Source organism: Manacus candei, unplaced genomic scaffold (genome assembly GCF_025592945.1).
Source record: "Manacus candei isolate 608988 ecotype Guabito, Panama unplaced genomic scaffold, ASM2559294v1 h1tg000303l, whole genome shotgun sequence".
Lineage (NCBI taxonomy): Eukaryota > Metazoa > Chordata > Aves > Passeriformes > Pipridae > Manacus > Manacus candei.
In genome coordinates, this window is record NW_026138351.1 from 1 (window position 1) to 18898 (window position 18898).

At 63.5% G+C, this 18898-nt stretch overlaps 1 protein-coding gene across 1 annotated transcript; it reads right to left on the bottom strand.

Moving 5' to 3' along the window:
• Positions 1-570: 570 nt before the first annotated feature.
• Positions 571-18733, bottom strand: LOC127464999 (adhesion G protein-coupled receptor L1-like; the record flags this gene model as incomplete). Its single annotated transcript, XM_051775480.1, is given in 9 exon segments — positions 571-798; positions 4515-4724; positions 8940-9110; positions 10596-10706; positions 10709-10803; positions 12073-12195; positions 15029-15213; positions 16884-16930; positions 18467-18733. Coding segments are annotated over 9 exon segments (1437 nt in total), but the record flags the coding sequence as incomplete, so codon positions are not given.
• Between the last annotated feature and the right edge of the window lie 165 nt (positions 18734-18898).

The window sequence follows — 18898 nt, forward strand, 5'->3', positions numbered from 1 at the left end:
CGGTGCCGTAGCTCCGGTGATCCCCTCCCTCTCCCCTCTCCCCTGTCCCTCTCCCCTCCCTCTCCCCCTCCCTCTCCCCTGTCCCTCTCCCCTCCCTCCTCACGCGGTGTCGGTACCGTAGCTCCGGTGATCCCCTCCCTCTCCCGTCCCCTCCCCTCTCCCCTCCCTCTCCCCTCCCTCCTCACGCGGTGTCGGTGCCGTAGCTCCGGTGATCCCCTGTCCCTCTCCCCTCCCTCTCCCCTCCCTCTCCCGTCCCTCTCCCCCTCCCTCTCCCCTGTCCCTCTCCCCTCCCTCCTCACGCGGTGTCGGTGCCGTAGCTCCGGTGATCCCCTCCCTCTCCCGTCCCCTCCCTCTCCCCTCCCTCTCCCCTCCCTCCTCACGCGGTGTCGGTGCCGTAGCTCCGGTGATCCCCTCCCTCTCCCCTGTCCCTCTCCCCTGTCCCTCTCCCCTGTCCCTCTCCCCTGTCCCTCTCCCCTCCCCTCCCTCCTCACGCGGTGTCGGTACCGTAGCTCCGGTGATCCCCTCCCTCTCCCCTCCCTCTCCCCTGTCCCTCTCCCCTCCCCTCCCTCCTCACGCGGTGTCGGTGCCGTAGCTCCGGTGATCCACGGCGGCCGCCACGGCCACGACGAGGGCGGGGAAGGCGTAACCCCCGAAATAGTAAAACTTGCGGCGCGCGGGGTCCCCCCCCTCGAACACCTCGAGCAGCAGCAGGTACAGGTGGACCCCCTCGAGGCACAGCCACGAGAACGACGCCAGGAAGAAATAGTGCAGCAGCCCCGCGAAGATGGGACACGCCACCTGGGGATGGGGACATGGGGACAGTGGGGACATTGGGGACACCCCAGAGATGGGACAGGGACATGGGGACATTGGGGGACACTGGGGACATTAGGGACAGTGGGGACAGGGACACCGGGACCCCCTCGAGGCACAGCCACGAGAACGACGCCAGGAAGAAATAGGGCAGCAGCCCCGCGAAGATGGGACACGCCACCTGGGGATGGGGACATGGGGACAGTGGGGACATGGGGACATTGGGACAGTGGGGACACCCCAGAGATGGGACAGGGACATGGGGACATGGGACATTGGGATCAGGGACATGGGGACATTGTGGACATGGGGACATGGGGACATGGGGACAGGGACATTGGGGACATTGGGGACATTGGGGACATTGGGGACATTGGGGACATTGGGATCAGGGACATGGGGACATGGGGACATTGGGATCAGGGACATGGGGACATTGGGGACAGGGACATGGGGACATTGGGGGCAGGGACACCGGGACCCCCTCGAGGCACAGCCACGAGAACGACGCCAGGAAGAAATAGGGCAGCAGCCCCGCGAAGATGGGACACCCCACGCCACTGGGGACAGTGGGGACAGTGGGGACATTGGGACATTGGGGGGACATTGGGACAGTGGGGACACCCCAGAGATGGGACAGGGACATGGGGACATTGGGGACATTGGGGACACCCCAGAGATGGGACAGGGACATGGGGACATTGGGGACATTGGGGACAGTGGGGACATTGGAATCAGGGACATTGGGGACATGGGGACATGGGGACACCCCAGAGATGGGACACACCACATGGGGATATTGGGGACACTGGGATCAGGGACATGGGGACATGGGGACATTGGGGACAGGGACATGGGGACATTGGGATCAGGGACATTGGGGACAGGGACATGGGGACATTGGGGACATTGGGATCAGGGACATGGGGACATTGGGGACATTGGGGACATTGGGATCAGGGACATGGGGACATTGGGGACATTGGGATCAGGGACATGGGGACATTGGGGACATTGGGGACAGGGACATTGGGGACATTGGGGACATTGGGGACAGGGACATGGGGACATTGGGGACATTGGGGACACTGGGGACAGGGACATTGGGGGCAGGGACACCGGGACCCCCTCGAGGCACAGCCACGAGAACGACGCCAGGAAGAAATAGTGCAGCAGCCCCACGAAGATGGGACACGCCACCTGGGGACATGGGGACAGTGGGGACATTGGGGACATGGGACACCCCAGAGATGGGACAGGGACATGGGGACACCCCAGAGATGGGACACGCCACCTGGGGACATGGGGACATTGGGATCAGGGACATTGGGATCAGGGACATGGGGACACTGGGGACACCCCAGAGATGGGACAGGGATATGGGGACATTGGGGACACCCCAGAGATGGGACACGCCACCTGGGGACATTGGGGTCATTGGGATCAGGGACACTGGGGACATGGGGACATTGGGGACATTGGGGACATGGGGACATTGGGGACATTGGGGACATTGGGGACATTGGGGACATTGGGGACATTGGGGACATTGGGATCAGGGACATGGGGATCAGGGACATGGGGACATTGGGGACATTGGGGACACCCCAGAGATGGGACAGGAACATTGGGGACAGGGACAGGGGCATCCCAGAGGTGGGACAGGGACATTGGGGACATGGGCCCACCCCAGAGCTGGGCCAGGCCACCTGAGGTGACCGCAGGGACATCGGGGACCTCCAAAGATGGGACACCTGGGGAGGACGGGGACAATGTCCCTGCTGTGCCCTGGGGGGTCCCGGGGGTGTCCCGGGGGTCCCAGGTGTGTCCGGGGTGTGTCCTGGTGGTCCCAGGTGTGCCCTGGGATGTCCCAGCTGTGTCCCGGTGGTCCCAGGTGAGTCCTGACCCTCACAGGTGTGCTCTGGTGGTCCCAGGTGTATCCCAGTGACCCCAGGTGTGCCCCGGTGGTCCCAGGTGTGCCCCAGTAGTCCCAGGTGTGCCCTGGTGGTCCCAGGTGTGCCCCGGTGGTCCCAGGTGTGCCCCAGTAGTCCCAGGTGTGCCCTGGTGGTCCCAGGTGTGCCCCGGTGGTCCCAGGTGTGCCCTGCTGGTCCCAGGTGTGCCCTGGTGGTCCCAGGTGTGCCCTGGTGGTCCCAGGTGTGCCCCAGTGATCCCAGGTGTGCCCTGCTGGTCCCAGGTGTATCCCGGTGGTCCCAGGTGTGCCCCGGTGGTCCCAGGTGAGTCCCAGTGATCCCAGGTGTGCCCTGCTGGTCCCAGGTGTGCCCTGCTGGTCCCAGGTGTGCCCCGGTGGTCCCAGGTGAGTCCCAGTGGTCCCAGGTGTGCCCTGCTGGTCCCAGGTGTGTCCCAGTGGTCCCAGCTGTGTCCCAGTGGTCCCAGGTGTGTTCTGGTGATCCCAGGTGTGTCCCAGTGGTCTCAGGTGTGCCCTGGTGATCCCAGGTGTGCCCCAGTGGTCCCAGGTGTGTTCTGGTGGTCCCAGGTGTGTCCCAGTGGTCCCAGGTGAGCTGAGGCCCCTCCCAGGTGTACCCCGGTGGTCCCAGGTGTGCTGTGGTCCCTCCCTGGTGGTCCCAGGTGAACCCCGGTGGTCCCAGGTGTGCCCTGCTGGTCCCAGGTGTGTCCCAGTGGTCCCAGGTGTGTTCTGGTGGTCCCAGGTGTGTCCCAGTGGTCCCAGGTGAGCTGAGGCCCCTCCCAGGTGTACCCCGGTGGTCCCAGGTGTGCTGTGGTCCCTCCCTGGTGGTCCCAGGTGAACCCCGGTGGTCCCAGGTGTATCCCAGGGTTCCCAGGTGTGCCCCAGTGGTCCCAGGTGAGCCCTGGTGGTCCCAGGTGTATCCCAGTGGTCCTGGGTGTGCCCCGGTGGTCCCAGGTGTGTCCTGCTGGTCCCAGGTGTATCCCGGGGGTCCCAGGTGTGTCCTGCTGGTCCCAGCTGTGCCCCAGTGGTCCCAGGTGTGCCCTGCTGGTCCCAGCTGTGCCCTGCTGGTCCCAGGTGTGCCCTGGTGGTCCCAGGTGTGCCCCAGTGGTCCCAGGTGTGCCCTGCTGGTCCCAGGTGTGCCCTGCTGGTCCCAGGTGTGCCCCGGTGGTCCCAGGTGAGTCCCAGTGGTCCCAGGTGTGCCCTGCTGGTCCCAGGTGTGTCCCAGTGGTCCCAGCTGTGTCCCAGTGGTCCCAGGTGTGTTCTGGTGGTCCCAGGTGTGTCCCAGTGGTCCCAGGTGAGCTGAGGCCCCTCCCAGGTGTGCCCCGGTGGTCCCAGGTGTGCTGTGGTCCCTCCCTGGTGGTCCCAGGTGAGCCCCGGTGGTCCCAGGTGTATCCCAGGGTTCCCAGGTGTGCCCCAGTGGTCCCAGGTGAGCCCTGGTGGTCCCAGGTGTATCCCAGTGGTCCTGGGTGTGCCCCGGTGGTCCCAGGTGTGTCCTGCTGGTCCCAGGTGTGCCCTGGTGGTCCCAGGTGTATCCCGGGGGTCCCAGGTGTGTCCCAGTGGTCCCAGCTGTGCCCCGGTGGTCCCAGGTGAGCCCCAGTGGTCCCAGGTGTGCCCTGCTGGTCCCAGGTGTGTCCCAGTGGTCCCAGCTGTGCCCCGGTGGTCCCAGGTGAGCCCCACTGGTCCCAGGTGTGCCCTGCTGGTCCCAGGTGTGCCCTGGTGGTCCCAGGTGTGCCCCGGTGGTCCCAGGCGCGTCCCCCCCGTCCCCCCCGCCCCGTACCTCGTACTGGGTCTTGTCGATGCCGACGAGGAAGAGCAGCTCGGCGAGGAAGAGGGAGATGCAGAGGTTCTTGTGGATGGTCGTGCGCTCGGGGGGCAGCCCCCGCAGGCAGCAGAAGGCCGAGATGGCCAAGCCCAGGCACAGCAGGGCCACCAGGATCCCGGCCCAGGTGATCACCGACAGCAGCACCTCGTTAAAGCGCCCCGGGAACTGCGGGAAAACGGGAAAAATGGGGAAAAAATGGGAATTCTGGGGGGTTTGGGGTCACCCAGAGTCGTGGGTAGGGACAGGGGGCACCAGGAACGGGCACAGCAGGGCCACCAGGATCCCAACCGGGTGGTCACTGATGGCAGCACCTCGTTAGAGCACCCTGGGAACTGAGGGAAAAGGGGAATAAATGGGAATAAATGGGAATAAATGGGGATAAATGGGAATAAATGGGAATTGTGGGGGTTTGGGGTCACCCAGAGTCATGGGCAGGGACAGGGAGCACCGGGAACGGGCACAGCAGGGCCACCAGGATCCCAACCGGGTGGTCACCGATGGCAGCACCTCGTTAGAGCGCCCCGGGAACTGAGGGAAAAGGGAATAAATGGGAATAAATGGATATAAATGGGAATTCTGGGGGTTTGGGGTCACCCAGAGCCACGGGCAGGGACAGGGGGCACCAGGAACGGGCACAGCAGGGCCACCAGGATCCCAACCGGGTGGTCACCGACGGCAGCACCTCGTTAAAGCGCCCTGGGAACTGAGGGAAATGGGGAAAATGGGGAAAAAATGGGAATTGTGGGGGTTTGGGGTCACCCAGAGCCATGGGCAGGGACAGGGGGCACCAGGAACGGGCACAGCGGGGCCACCAGGATCCCAACCGGGTGGTCACTGATGGCAGCACCTCGTTAGAGCGCCCTGGGAACTGAGGGAAATGGGAAAAATGGGGAAAAATGGGAATAAATGGGAATTCTGGGGGTTTGGGGTCACCCAGAGTCATGGGCAGGGACAGGGGGCACCAGGGACGGGCACAGCGGGGCCACCAGGATCCTGCCCAGGTGATCACCGATGGCAGCACCTCGTTAGAGCGCCCTGGGAACTGCGGGAAAACGGGAATAAATGGGAATAAATGGGAATAAATGGGAATAAATGGGAATTGTGGGGTGCCATGGGAGGGTTTGAGGGGTTTGGGGTCACCCAGAGCCACGGGCAGGGACAGGGACCACCAGGCAGGTTCGGGGGCCACCGGGATCCCGACCTGGGGGGTCACCGGAGACACCTGGAAAAAGGTTCAGCCACCCTGGGAACTGAGGGAAAATGGGGGAAATGGGAATTCTGAGGAGGGAGGGGGAGTTTGGGGGGTTTGGGGGGTTTGGGGGGTTTGGGGTCACCTGGCCCCCCCCCCCCCCGCTCTGTCTCTGTGCCAGGAGAGGGCGGGGCTGAGGAGGGGGAGCAGGAGCTGGGGAGTGCCCAGGTGTGCCCAGGTGTGCCAGGTGTGCCCGGGTGTGCCAAGGTGTGTCCCAGGTGTGCCCAGGTGTGTGTGTGGCTGTGCCCAGGTGTGCCCAGGTGTGCCCAGGTGTGTGTGTGGGTGTGCCCAGGTGTGCCCAGGTGTGCCCAGGTGTGTGTGTGGGTGTGCCCAGGTGTACCCAGGTGTGTTCCCAGGTGTGCCCAGGTGTACCCAGGTGTGCCCAGGTGTGTGTGTGGGTGTGCCCAGATGTGTGCCCAGGTGTGCCCAGGTGTGCCCAGGTGTGCCCAGGTGTGTTCCCAGGTGTGCCCAGGTGTGCCCAGGTGTGCCAAGTCACTCACACTCTGCCTCCGTGCCATGAGCAGGGCGAAGTTGGTGAGGTGGGAGCAGGCACAGGAGCTGTGGGTGTGCCCAGGTGTGCCCAGGTGTGCCCAGGTGTGCCCAGGTGTGTGTGTGGGTGTGCCCAGGTGTACCCAGGTGTGTTCCCAGGTGTGCCCAGGTGTACCCAGGTGTGCCCAGGTGTGTGTGTGGGTGTGCCCAGATGTGTGCCCAGGTGTGCCCAGGTGTGCCCAGGTGTGCCCAGGTGTGTTCCCAGGTGTACCCAGGTGTGCCCAGGTGTGCCAAGTCACTCACGCTCTGCCTCCGTGCCATGAGCAGGGCGAAGTTGGTGAGGTGGGAGCAGGCACAGGAGCTGTGGGTGTGCCCAGGTGTGCCCAGGTGTGCCCAGGTGTGCCCAGGTGTGTGTGTGGGTGTGCCCAGGTGTGCCCAGGTGTGCCCAGGTGTACCCAGGTGTGCCCAGGTGTGCCCAGGTGTGTGTGTGGGTGTACCCACGTGTGCCCAGGTGTACCCAGGTGTGCCCAGGTGTGTACCCAGGTGTGCCCAGGTGTACCCAGGTGTGCCCAGGTGTGCCCAGGTGACTCACGCTCTGCCTCCGTGCCATGAGGAGGGCGAAGTTGGTGAGGTGGGAGCAGGCACAGGAGCTGTGGGTGTGCCCAGGTGTACCCAGGTGTACCCAGGTGTGCCCAGGTGTACCCAGGTGTGTACCCAGGTGTGCCCAGGTGTGCCCAGGTGACTCACGCTCTGTCTCCGTGCCATGAGCAGGGCGAAGTTGGTGAGGTGGGAGCAGGCACAGGAGCTGTGGGTGTACCCAGGTGTGCCCAGGTGTGCCCAGGTGTGCCCAGGTGTGTGTGTGGGTGTGCCCAGGTGTGCCCAGGTGTGCCCAGGTGTACCCAGGTGTGCCCAGATGTGCCCAGGTGTGTGTGTGGGTGTACCCACGTGTGCCCAGGTGTACCCAGGTGTGCCCAGGTGTACCCAGGTGTGCCCAGGTGTGCCCAGGTGACTCACACTCTGCCTCCGTGCCATGAGCAGGGTGAAGTTGGTGAGGTGGGAGCAGGCACAGGAGCTGTGGGTGTGCCCAGGTGTGTGTGTTTGTACCCAGGTGTGCCCAGGTGTGCCCAGGTGTACCCAGGTGTGCCCAGGTGTGTACCCAGGTGTGCCCAGGTGTGCCAGGTGACTCACGCTCTGCCTCCGTGCCATGAGGAGGGCGAAGTTGGTGAGGTGGGAGCAGGCACAGGAGCTGTGGGTGTGCCCAGGTGTACCCAGGTGTACCCAGGTGTGCCCAGGTGTACCCAGGTGTGTACCCAGGTGTGCCCAGGTGTGCCAGGTGACTCACGCTCTGTCTCCGTGCCATGAGCAGGGCGAAGTTGGTGAGGTGGGAGCAGGCACAGGAGCTGTGGGTGTACCCAGGTGTGCCCAGGTGTACCCAGGTGTGCCCAGGTGTGCCCAGGTGTACCCAGGTGTGCCCAGGTGTGTGTGTGGGTGTGCCCAGGTGTACCCAGGTGTACCCAGGTGTGCCCAGGTGTGCCCAGGTGACTCACGCTCTGCCTCCGTGCCATGAGGAGGGCGAAGTTGGTGAGGTGGGAGCAGGCACAGGAGCTGTGGGTGTACCCAGGTGTGCCCAGGTGTGCCCAGGTGTGTACCCAGGTGTGCCCAGGTGTGCCCAGGTGTACCCAGGTGTGTGTGTGGGTGTGCCCAGGTGTACCCAGGTGTGCCCAGGTGTACCCAGGTGTACCCAGGTGTGCCCAGGTGTGCCCAGGTGACTCACACTCTGTCTCCGTGCCATGAGCAGGGCGAAGTTGGTGAGGTGGGAGCAGGCACAGGAGCTGTGGGTGTGCCCAGGTGTGCCCAGGTGTGTACCCAGGTGTGCCCAGGTGTACCCAGGTGTGCCCAGGTGTGCCCAGGTGTGCCCAGGTGTGTGTGTGGGTGTGCCCAGGTGTGCCCAGGTGTGCCCAGGTGTACCAGGTGACTCACACTCTGCCTCCGTGCCATGAGGAGGGCGAAGTTGGTGAGGTGGGAGCAGGCACAGGAGCTGTGGGTGTGCCCAGGTGTGCCCAGGTGTGTGTGTGGCTGTACCCAGGTGTGCCCAGGTGTGCCCAGGTGTGCCCAGGTGTACCAGGTGACTCACACTCTGCCTCCGTGCCATGAGGAGGGCGAAGTTGGTGAGGTGGGAGCAGGCACAGGAGCTGTGCGTGTGCCCAGGTGTGCCCAGGTGTGTGTGTGGGTGTGCCCAGGTGTACCCAGGTGTGTACCCAGGTGTGCCCAGGTGTGTACCCAGGTGTGCCCAGGTGTGCCCAGGTGTGCCCAGGTGTGTGTGTGGCTGTACCCAGGTGTGCCCAGGTGTACCCAGGTGTGCCCAGGTGTGCCAGGTCACTCACACTCTGCCTCCGTGCCATGAGGAGGGCGAAGTTGGTGAGGTGGGAGCAGGCACAGGAGCTGTGGGTGTACCCAGGTGTGCCCAGGTGTGTGTGTGGCTGTACCCAGGTGTGCCCAGGTGTGCCCAGGTGTGCCCAGGTGTGCCCAGGTGTACCCAGGTGTGCCCAGGTGTGTGTGTGGCTGTACCCAGGTGTACCCAGGTGTGTACCCAGGTGTGCCCAGGTGTGCCCAGGTGTGCCCAGGTGTGCCAGGTGACTCACGCTCTGTCTCCGTGCCATGAGGAGGGCGAAGTTGGTGAGGTGGGAGCAGGCACAGGAGCTGTGGGTGCCGTTGGACCTCAGCAGGCGGCAGCCCTGGCTCGACCAGTGCCCGGCCATGGAGCGCTCCGAGTAGTTCCAGAAGGAGCAGTTGGCACCAAAGTGGTTCTTGGTCTGGGGGGGGACAAATGGGGGGTCAGGGGGGTCAGGGGGGGTCAGGGGGAGTCTCAGGGGGTCAGGGGGGGTTTTGGGGGGTCCCGGGGGGGGTCCCAAGGTCAGGGAGGGGATCCCAGCCCCGGGAATTCCAGAAGGAGCAGTTGGCACCAAAGTGGTTCTTGGTCTGGGGGGGGAAAAATGGGGGGTCAGGGGGGGTCTCGGGGGGTTCTGGGGGGGTTTTGGGGGGTTCTGGGGGGTTTTGGGGGGTCCCAGGGGGGTCCCACATTCAGGGAGGGGATCCCAGCCCCGGGAATTCCAGAAGGAGCCGTTGGCACCAAAGTGGTTCTTGGTCTGGGGGGGGACAAATGGGGGGGTCAGGGGGGGTCTCCGAGGGTCCCGGGGGGTTTTGGGGGGTCCTGGGGGGGTTTTGGGGGTCCCAGGGGGGTCCCACATTCAGGGAGGGGATCCCAGCCCCAGGAATTCCAGAAGGAAAAGTTGGCACCGAAGGGGATCTTGGTCTGGGGGGGGACAAATGGGGGGGTCAGGGGGGGTCTCAGAGGGTCCTGGGGGGGTTTGGGGGGTCCCAGGGGGGTCTCGGGGCTGGGGGAGGGTCCCAAGGTCAGGGAGGGGATCCCAACCCTGGGAATTCCAGAAGGAGCCGTTGGCACCAAAGTTATTCTTGGTCTGGGGGGGATAAATGGGGGGCTCAGGGGGGGTCTCGGGGGGTCCTGGAGGGGTTTTGGGGGGTCCTGGGGGGGTTTTGAGGGGTCCCGGGGGGGTCTTGGGGCTGGGGGAGGGTCCCAAGGTCAGGGAGGGGATCCCAGCCCCGGGAATTCCAGAAGGAAAAGTTGACCCTGAAGGGGTTCTTGGTCTGGGGGGGACAAATGGGGGGTCAGGGGGGTCTCAGAGGGCCCCGGGGGGGGGGGGTTGGGGTGTCCGGGGGGGGGTTTGGGGGATCCTGGGGGGGTTTTGGGGGGTCCCAGGGGGGGTCTCGGGGCTGGGGGGGGTCCCAAGGTCAGGGAGGGGATCCCAGCCCCGGGAATTCCAGAAGGAAAAGTTGGCACCGAAAGGGATCTTGGTCTGGGGGGGGACAAATGGGGGGATTAGGGGGGGTTTTGGGGGGTCTGGGTGGGTTTTTGGGGTCTGGGTGGGTTTCCGTAGGTCTGGGTTGGGTTTTTGGGGTCTGGGTGGGTTTTTGGGCTCTGGCTGGGTTTGTGGGGTCCTGGCTGGGTTTTTGGGCTCTGGGTGGGTTTGTGGGGTCCTGGCTGGGTTTTTTGGGGTCTGGCTGGGTTTGTGGGGTCCTGGCTGGGTTTGTGGGGTCCTGGCTGGGTTTTTGGGCTCTGACTGGGTTTTTGGGGTCCTGGATGGGTTTTTGGGCTCTGGCTGGGTTTGTGGGGTCCTGGCTGGGTTTTTGGGCTCTGGTTGGGTTTTTTGGGGTCCTGGCTGGGTTTTTGGGCTCTGGCTGGGTTTGTGGGGTCCTGGCTGGGTTTTTTGGGGTCTCACCTCGAGGTGGGGCAGGGTGAAGACCACGGGGTCCCTGAGGAAGACCCTGCTGGACTCCTTGTTGATGGAGGCCGCGATCACCTGCGAGTTGACGACGAGTTGGGGGGCGCGGGGCCCCCCCCTCCCCCCCCCAGGCGGACCGTGGCGTTCTCCGTGGGCAGGAACAGCCCCAGGTTGTTGTAGAGGATGAAGACGACCTTGACCACCCCTGCAGAGACCCCAAAACCCTCAGGGACACCCCAAACCCCCCCGAGCACCTTCATCGCCCTGCAGAGACCCCAAAACCCCCCCGAGCACCTTCATCGCCCTGCAGAGACCCCAAAACCTGCAGAGACCCCAAAACCCCCCCGAGCACCTTCATCGCCCTGCAGAGACCCCAAAACCTGCAGAGACCCCAAAACCCCCCTGAGCACCTTCATCGCCCTGCAGAGACCCCAAAACCTGCAGAGACCCCAAAACCCCCCCGAGCACCTTCATCGCCCTGCAGAGACCCCAAAACCTGCAGAGACCCCAAAACCCCCCCGAGCACCTTCATCGCCCTGCAGAGACCCCAAAACCTGCAGAGACCCCAAAACCCCCCTGAACACCTTCACCACCCTGGAGAGACCCCAAAACCTGCAGAGACCCCAAAACCCTCAGGGACACCCCAGAACCCCCCCGAGTACCTTCATCGCCCTGCAGAGACCCCAAAACCTGCAGAGACCCCAAAACCCCCCCGAGCACCTTCATCGCCCTGCAGAGACCCCAAAACCCTCAGGGACAGCCCTAAATCGTCTCAGGACCCCCCCAGTCCCCCCTCACCGTTCCTGCTGTTCTGTTTGAGGGGGTTTGGGGTATTTGGGGTATTTGGGGTATTTTGGGTGTTTTGGGGGTATTTTGGGTGTTTTTGGGGTATTTTGGGTGCCCTCTCACCGTTCCTGATGTTCTGTTTGAGGGTGTTTGGGGTATTTTGGGTGTTTTTGGGGTATTTTGGGTGCCCTCTCACCGTTCCTGCTGTTCTGTTTGAGGAGGTTTGGGGTTGGGGTGTTTTTGGGGTATTTTGGGTGTTTTTGGGGTGTCCCTGACCCCCCTCACCGTTCCTGCTGTTCTGTTTGAGGGTGTTTGGGGTATTTGGGGTATTTTGGGTCCCACCTCACCGTTCCTGCTGTTCTGTTTGAGGGTGTTTGGGGTATTTGGGGTATTTTGGGGTATTTTGGGTCCCACCTCACCGTTCCTGCTGTTCTGTTTGAGGGTGTTTTGGGGTATTTTGGGTGTTTTGGGGGTATTTTGGGGTATTTTGGGGTATTTTGGGGTGTTTTGGGTCCCCCCTCACCGTTCCTGCTGTTCTGTTTGAGGGTGTTTGGGGTATTTTAGCTGTTTTTGGGGTATTTTGGGGTATTTTGGGGTGTCCCTGTCCCCCCTCACCGTTCCTGCTGTTCTGTTTGAGGGTATTTTGGGTATTTTGGGTGGTTTTGGGGTGTTTTTGGTGCTCTCTCACCGTTCCTGCTGTTCTGTTTGAGGGTGCTGGCCGAGAGCTGGATGGACCCGTCGCCCCCCAGTTCCTGTGGGAACACGAGCTCCTGCAGCGGCCCCTCCGTGTTCAGCACCGACACCTCCAGCACTGCAGGACACACGTGTGTCATACACTGAACACGTGTCACACACACACACGTGTGTCATACACTGAACACGTGTCACACACACACACGTGTGTCATACACTGAACACGTGTCACACACGTGTCACACACACACACACAGCACTGTCCCCTCCGTGTTCAGCACCGACACCTCCAGCACTGCAGGACACACGTGTGTGTCATGTGTGTGTCATACACTGAACACGTGTCACACACACACACACACGTGTGTCATACACTGAACACGTGTCACACACATGTCACACACACACACACAGCACTGTCCCCTCCGTGTTCAGCACAGACACCTCCAGCACTGCAGGACACACGTGTGTGTCATGGGTGTGTCATGTGTGTGTCATACACTGAACACGTGTCACACACACACACACACGTGTGTCATACACTGAACACGTGTCACACACACACACACACGTGTGTCATACACTGAACATGTGTCACACACACACACGTGTGTCATACACTGAACACGTGTCACACACACAGCACTGTCCCCTCCGTGTTCAGCACCGACACCTCCAGCACTGCAGGACACACGTGTGTGTCATGTGTGTGTCATACACTGAACATGTGTCACACACACACACGTGTGTCATACACTGAACACGTGTCACACACACACACACACGTGTGTCATACACTGAACACGTGTCACACACACAGCACTGTCCCCTCCGTGTTCAGCACAGACACCTCCAGCACTGCAGGACACACGTGTGTCATGTGTGTGTCATACACTGAACACGTGTCACACACACGTGTCACACACACACACACAGCACTGTCCCCTCCGTGTTCAGCACAGACACCTCCAGCACTGCGGGGACACACATGGGTCATGGCTGTGTCATGTATGTGCCATATGTGTGCCACGTGTGTGTCACGTGTCGTGTGTGTCATGTGTGTGCGCTGTGTGTGTCATGTGTGTGTCATGTGTGTCCCCTGTGTATTGTCCTATGTGTGTCACACACACGTGTGTCACACACACACATCTCACCTGCAGCACACACACACACACACGTGTGTGGCACACACACATCTCACACGCAGCACGCACACACACGTGTCACACACACACACATGTGTCACACACAATCACAAACACACACACACACACGTGTCACACACACACACACGTGTCACACACAATCACAAACACACACACACACACGTGTCACACACACATGTGTCACACACAAACACACACACACACACACACAAACACACACACACACACACACACGTGTCACACACACACACGTGTCACACACACACACGTGTCACACACACACACGTGTCACACACAAACACACACACACACACACACACACACACACATGTGTCACACACAAACACACACACACACACACACACACACACACACGTGTGTCACACACACACACACACACAAACACACACACACACACACGTGTGTCACACACAATCACAAACACACACACACACACGTGTCACACACACACACGTGTGTCACACACAAACACACACACACACACACACACACACACACACGTGTGTCACACACACACACACACACACACACACGTGTGTCACACACACACACACACACACACACACGTGTGTCACACACACACACGTGTCACACACAAACACACACACACACACGCTCCGGGAGGGGTCGGGGGGGTCTCTCGGGGTTCCCAAGGGAGGGTTTCAGGGGGGGTTTCAGGGATCCCCCCAATGCCCCGGGGGATGTCTGGGGGTCTCTCAGGGTTCCCAAGGGAGGGTTTCAGGGATCCCCCAATGCCCCAGGGAGTTGTCTGGGGGTCTGTCCCGGGTCTGACCCAGGTTCTGGCAGTTGGGGGTCTCCAGGGAGGGGTTGAGGATCCCCCAATGCCCCGGGGGGTGTCTGGGGGTCTCAGGGTTCCCAAGGGAGGGTTTCAGGGGGGTTTCAGGGATCCCCCAATGCCCCAGGGTTGTATCTGGGGGTCTCTCCCGGGTCTGACCCAGGTTCTGGCAGTTGGGGGTGCCCAGGGAGGGTTTGGGGGATCCCCCCAATGCCCCAGGGGGTGTCTGGGGGTCTCTCAGGGTTCCCAAGGGAGGGTTTCAGGGATCCCCCGATGCCCCAGGGAGTTGTCTGGGGGTCTGTCCCGGGTCTGACCCAGGTTCTGGCAGTTGGGGGTCTCCAGGGAGGGGTTGAGGATCCCCCAATGCCCCGGGGGGTGTCTGGGGGTCTCAGGGTTCCCAAGGGAGGGTTTCAGGGGGGTTTCAGGGATCCCCCAATGCCCCAGGGTTGTATCTGGGGGTCTCTCCCGGGTCTGACCCAGGTTCTGGCAGTTGGGGGTGCCCAGGGAGGGTTTGGGGGATCCCCCCAATGCCCCAGGGGGGTGTCTGGGGGTCTCTCAGGGTTCCCAAGGGAGGGTTTCAGGGATCCCCCAATGCCCCAGGGTTGTATCTGGGGGTCTCTCCCGGGTCTGACCCAGGTTCTGGCAGTTGGGGGTCCTCAGGGAGAGGTTGGGGGATCCCCCAATGCCCCCGGGGGGTGTCTGGGGGGCTGACCCAGGTTCTGGTAGTTGGGGGTCCCCAGGGAGGGTTTGGAGGATCCCCCAATGCCCCGGGGGGTGTCTGAGGTGTCCGGGGGGTGTCTGGGGGTCTGACCCAGGTTCTGGCGGGTGGGGGTCCCCAGGGAGGGGTTGAGGATCCCCCAATGCCCCAGGGGGTGTCTGGGGGTCTGACCCAGGTTCTGGCGGGCGGGGGTCCCCAGGGAGGGGTTGAGGATCCCCCCAATGCCCCGGGGGGGTATCTGGGGTCTGACCCAGGTTCTGGCGGGCGGCCAGGAAGCGGGCGGGCTCCTTGACGTTGTCGGCGAGCAGGAAGGCCCCCTCCTCGAGCACGTCGAGCAGCATGGTGGCCGTGTGCGCCTGCTCCGAGCCGTTCATGTCCCGCCACGACTCCAGGGCCTCGGGGCGCAGCAGGTTGTCCACGGCCTCCACCACGGCCCTGCGGGAGGGGGGACACGCCCACCGGCATGGGACACGCCCACCGGGAGGGGACACGCCCATGGGGATGGGACACGCCCACCGGGGTGGGACATGCCCATGGGGATGGGGACACTGGGAGGGGACACGCCCACCGGGATGGGACATGTCCATGGGGACACGCCCAGCTGGGAAAGGCCACACCCACCCCCATGGCCTCCGCCACGGCCTGAGGGGAGGGGACACGCCCACCGGGATGGGACACGCCCACCGGGGTGGGACACCGGGATGGGACACACCCAGCGGGATGGGACACGCCCACCGGGGTGGGACACCGGGATGGGACACGCCCAGCTGGGACAGGTCCCACCCACCCCAATGGCCTCCACCACGGCCTGCGGGGAGGGGACACGCCCACCAGGATGGGACACGCCCACCGGGATGGGACACACCCACCGGTATGGGACACACCCACCGGCATGCGACACGGGGATGGGACACGCCCACCGGGATGGGACACGCCCACCGGGGTGGGACACGTCCACCGGGATGGGACACGTCCACCGGGATGGGACACGCCCACCGGGGTAGGACACACCCACCGGGATGGGAGACGGAGAGGGGACACGCCCACCGGGATGGGAGACGCCCATGGGGACACGCCCAGCCGGGACAGGCCCCACCCACCCCCACGGCCTCCACCATGGCCTGTGGGAAGGGGACACGCCCACCGGGATGGGACACGCCCACTGGGATGGGACACGGGGATGGGACACGCCCATGGGGACACGTCCAGTTGGGACAGGCCCCACCCACCACAATGGCCTCCACCAGGGCCTGTGGGAAGGGGACACGCCCACGGGGACATGCCCAGTTGGACACGCCCATCAGGACTGGCCACACCCACTGGCCTCACCCACTGGTCACACCCACCCAGACAGGTCCTGCCACTGGTACAAGCCCCACCCACCATATTCTAGGCCACACCCACTCAGATATGCCACCCCTACTTGGACAGACCACGCCCACCCCGTGACAGGCCACACCCACATATCTATGTCTCCCATGGCTGATAATGCCTGCCAGGACACGCCCACTGCTGGACACGCCCACCAGGACAGACCACGCCCACCAGGACAGACCACTCCCACATGGGGTCACGCCCATTGGGACACCGCCATCCAGACAGACCCCGCCCAACAGCAGGTCAAGCCCCACCCATTGTCTGCACCAGTTGATGTCACCTGGACACACCCACCCAGACAGGCCACACCCACTTAGGGCCACACCCACCTCCTCACAAATCCCACCCACAACAGAACCCCGCCCACCGAGGCCACGCCCATCCTTTCTAAGCCACACCCACCGGTAACCCTCAGACCACACCCATCCAGACCACACCCATTTCCCCCAAGCCCCGCCCATTCACAGCCTCCACCCATCCCATCCAGGCCACGCCCACCAGCACAGCCACGCCCAGTACAGGCCCCACCTCCTCCTTCACCCCGCCCTGACCCACCCACCAAGACCCCGCCCACAACTCCACAAGCTCCACCCACCGGATACGACACACCCCCGACCACACCCACACACCAAAACCCCTCCCACCATGCACGGCCACGCCCTTCTCGCAGGTCACGCCCCCTGAGCGGCCACGCCCCCCGAGCAGCCACGCCCCCCGAGCGGCCACGCCCCCTCACCTTAATGTAATCCTTGCAGGTTCGTTCCCGCTTGTGCATCTGGGGGGGAACAGTGGGGTTGGGGAGGGACCCCAAAATGTGGGGCACAACAACCCCAAATCTGGGGCACAACAACCCCAAATCTGGGGTTGAATAACCCCAAAATCTGGGGCAGAACAACCTCAAATCTGGGGCAGGAGAACCCCAAAATCCAGGGCTGAACAACCCAAAATCTGGGGCTGAATAACCCCAAAATCCAGGGCAGAACAACCCTAAAATCTGGGGCTGAATAACCCCAAATCTGGAGGAGAACAACCCCAAAATCTGGGGCACAACAACCCCAAATCTGGGGCACAATAACTCCAAATCTGGGGTTGAATAACCCCAAATCTGGGGCAGGGGAACCCCAAAATCTGGGGTAGAACAACCTCAAAATCTGGGACTGAACAACCCCCAAATCTGAGACAGGAGCCCTTCAAATCTGGGGCAGAACAACCCCAAATCTGGGGCACAACAACCCCAAAATCTGGGGTTGAACAACCCCCAGATCTGGGGCTGGAGCCCCCCAGAATTGGGGCCGGGGGTGTGTCCGAGCTCTGGAACAGGAGCCCCCCAACATTTGGGACACCCCCACTCCAGGGGCAGCGGGTCCAGCCCATCCCACAACCCCGGCCCCCCCCGGTCCCAACGATGCCCCCTCGGCCCCCCCAGTGGGGTGAACCCCCAAATCCCGGCTTTTGGGGTCCCACCTTGTTGGAGTTCTTCCCATCCCACTCCCTCTCAGGCAGGAACAGATCCTGGAGCTGCGTGTCCAGGGTGTCCCACACACGAATCCCCCTCACTCCCGGGTATCCCCCCTTGTTCCTGGGTGTGTCCCCCCGTCCCCACCCGTCTGTCCCCCCAAATCCGGGTCTGGGGTCCCACCTTGTTGTAGTTCTTGCCGGCCGACTCCCTCTCCAGGGCCTCAGGGCCTGCGGGGTCTGTCCAGGGTGTCCCCCACACAAGTCCCCCCTTGGTCCCAGATGTCCCCCCCTTGTTCCTACATGTCCCCCCTCACTCCTGGGTGTCCCCCCACCCTCCCCAGTGGGGTGAACCCCCAAATCCAGGTCTTGGGGTCCCACCTTGTTGAAGTTCTTTCCATCCAACTCCCTCTCAGGCAGGAACAGATCCTGGAGCTGCGTGTCCAGGGTGTCCCCCCACACGAGTCCCCCCCACTCCCGGGTGTCCCCCCACCCTCCCCAGTGGGTTGAACCCCCAAACCCGGGTCTGGGGTCCCACCTTGTTGTAGTTCTTGCCGGCCGACTCCCTCTCCAGGGGCCTCAGGGCCTGAGGGGTCTGTCCAGGGTGTCCCACACACGAGTCCCCCTCGGTCCCAGATGTCCCCCCACTGTCCCCGTGCCCTCCCCAGTGGGGTAAACCCCCAAACCCGGGTCTGGGGTCCCACCTTGTTGTAGTTCTTCCCGGCCGACTCCCTCTCCAGGGGCCTCAGGGCCTGAGGGGTCTGTCCAGGGTGTCCCACACACGAGTCCCCCCTTGGTCCCAGGTGTCCCCCCACTGTCCCCTCGCCCCCCCCAGTGGGGTGAACCCCCAAACCACCTTGTTGTAGTTCTTGCCGGCCGACTCCCTCTCCAGGGGCCTCAGGGCCTGCAGCTGCGCGTCCAGGATGTCGAGGAGCTGCTCGAGGAGCCGCACGGCCGAGCTCACGTCCCCCGCGAACACCGGGCCCCGCGTGTGCCGCGCCAGCTCCCCCGCGATGCTCGCCGCGTTCTCCCCGCTCTTGATCTGGGCAAGGGGGCACCCACGGGGTCGGGGGGGGCACCCACGGGGTCGGGGGGGGGCACCCACGGGGTCGGGGGGGGGGCACTCATGGGGTCAGGGGGGGCTACAAAGAGTCAGGGGGGGGTACCCATGGGGTCAGGGGGGCACCCACGGGGTCAGGGGGGGCACCCCAATATCCCCCGGGGGTGGGGAGGGGAGTGGGGCCCCCCCCGAGTGAGGGTCACCCACCCCCGGGGTCAGGGGGGGGCA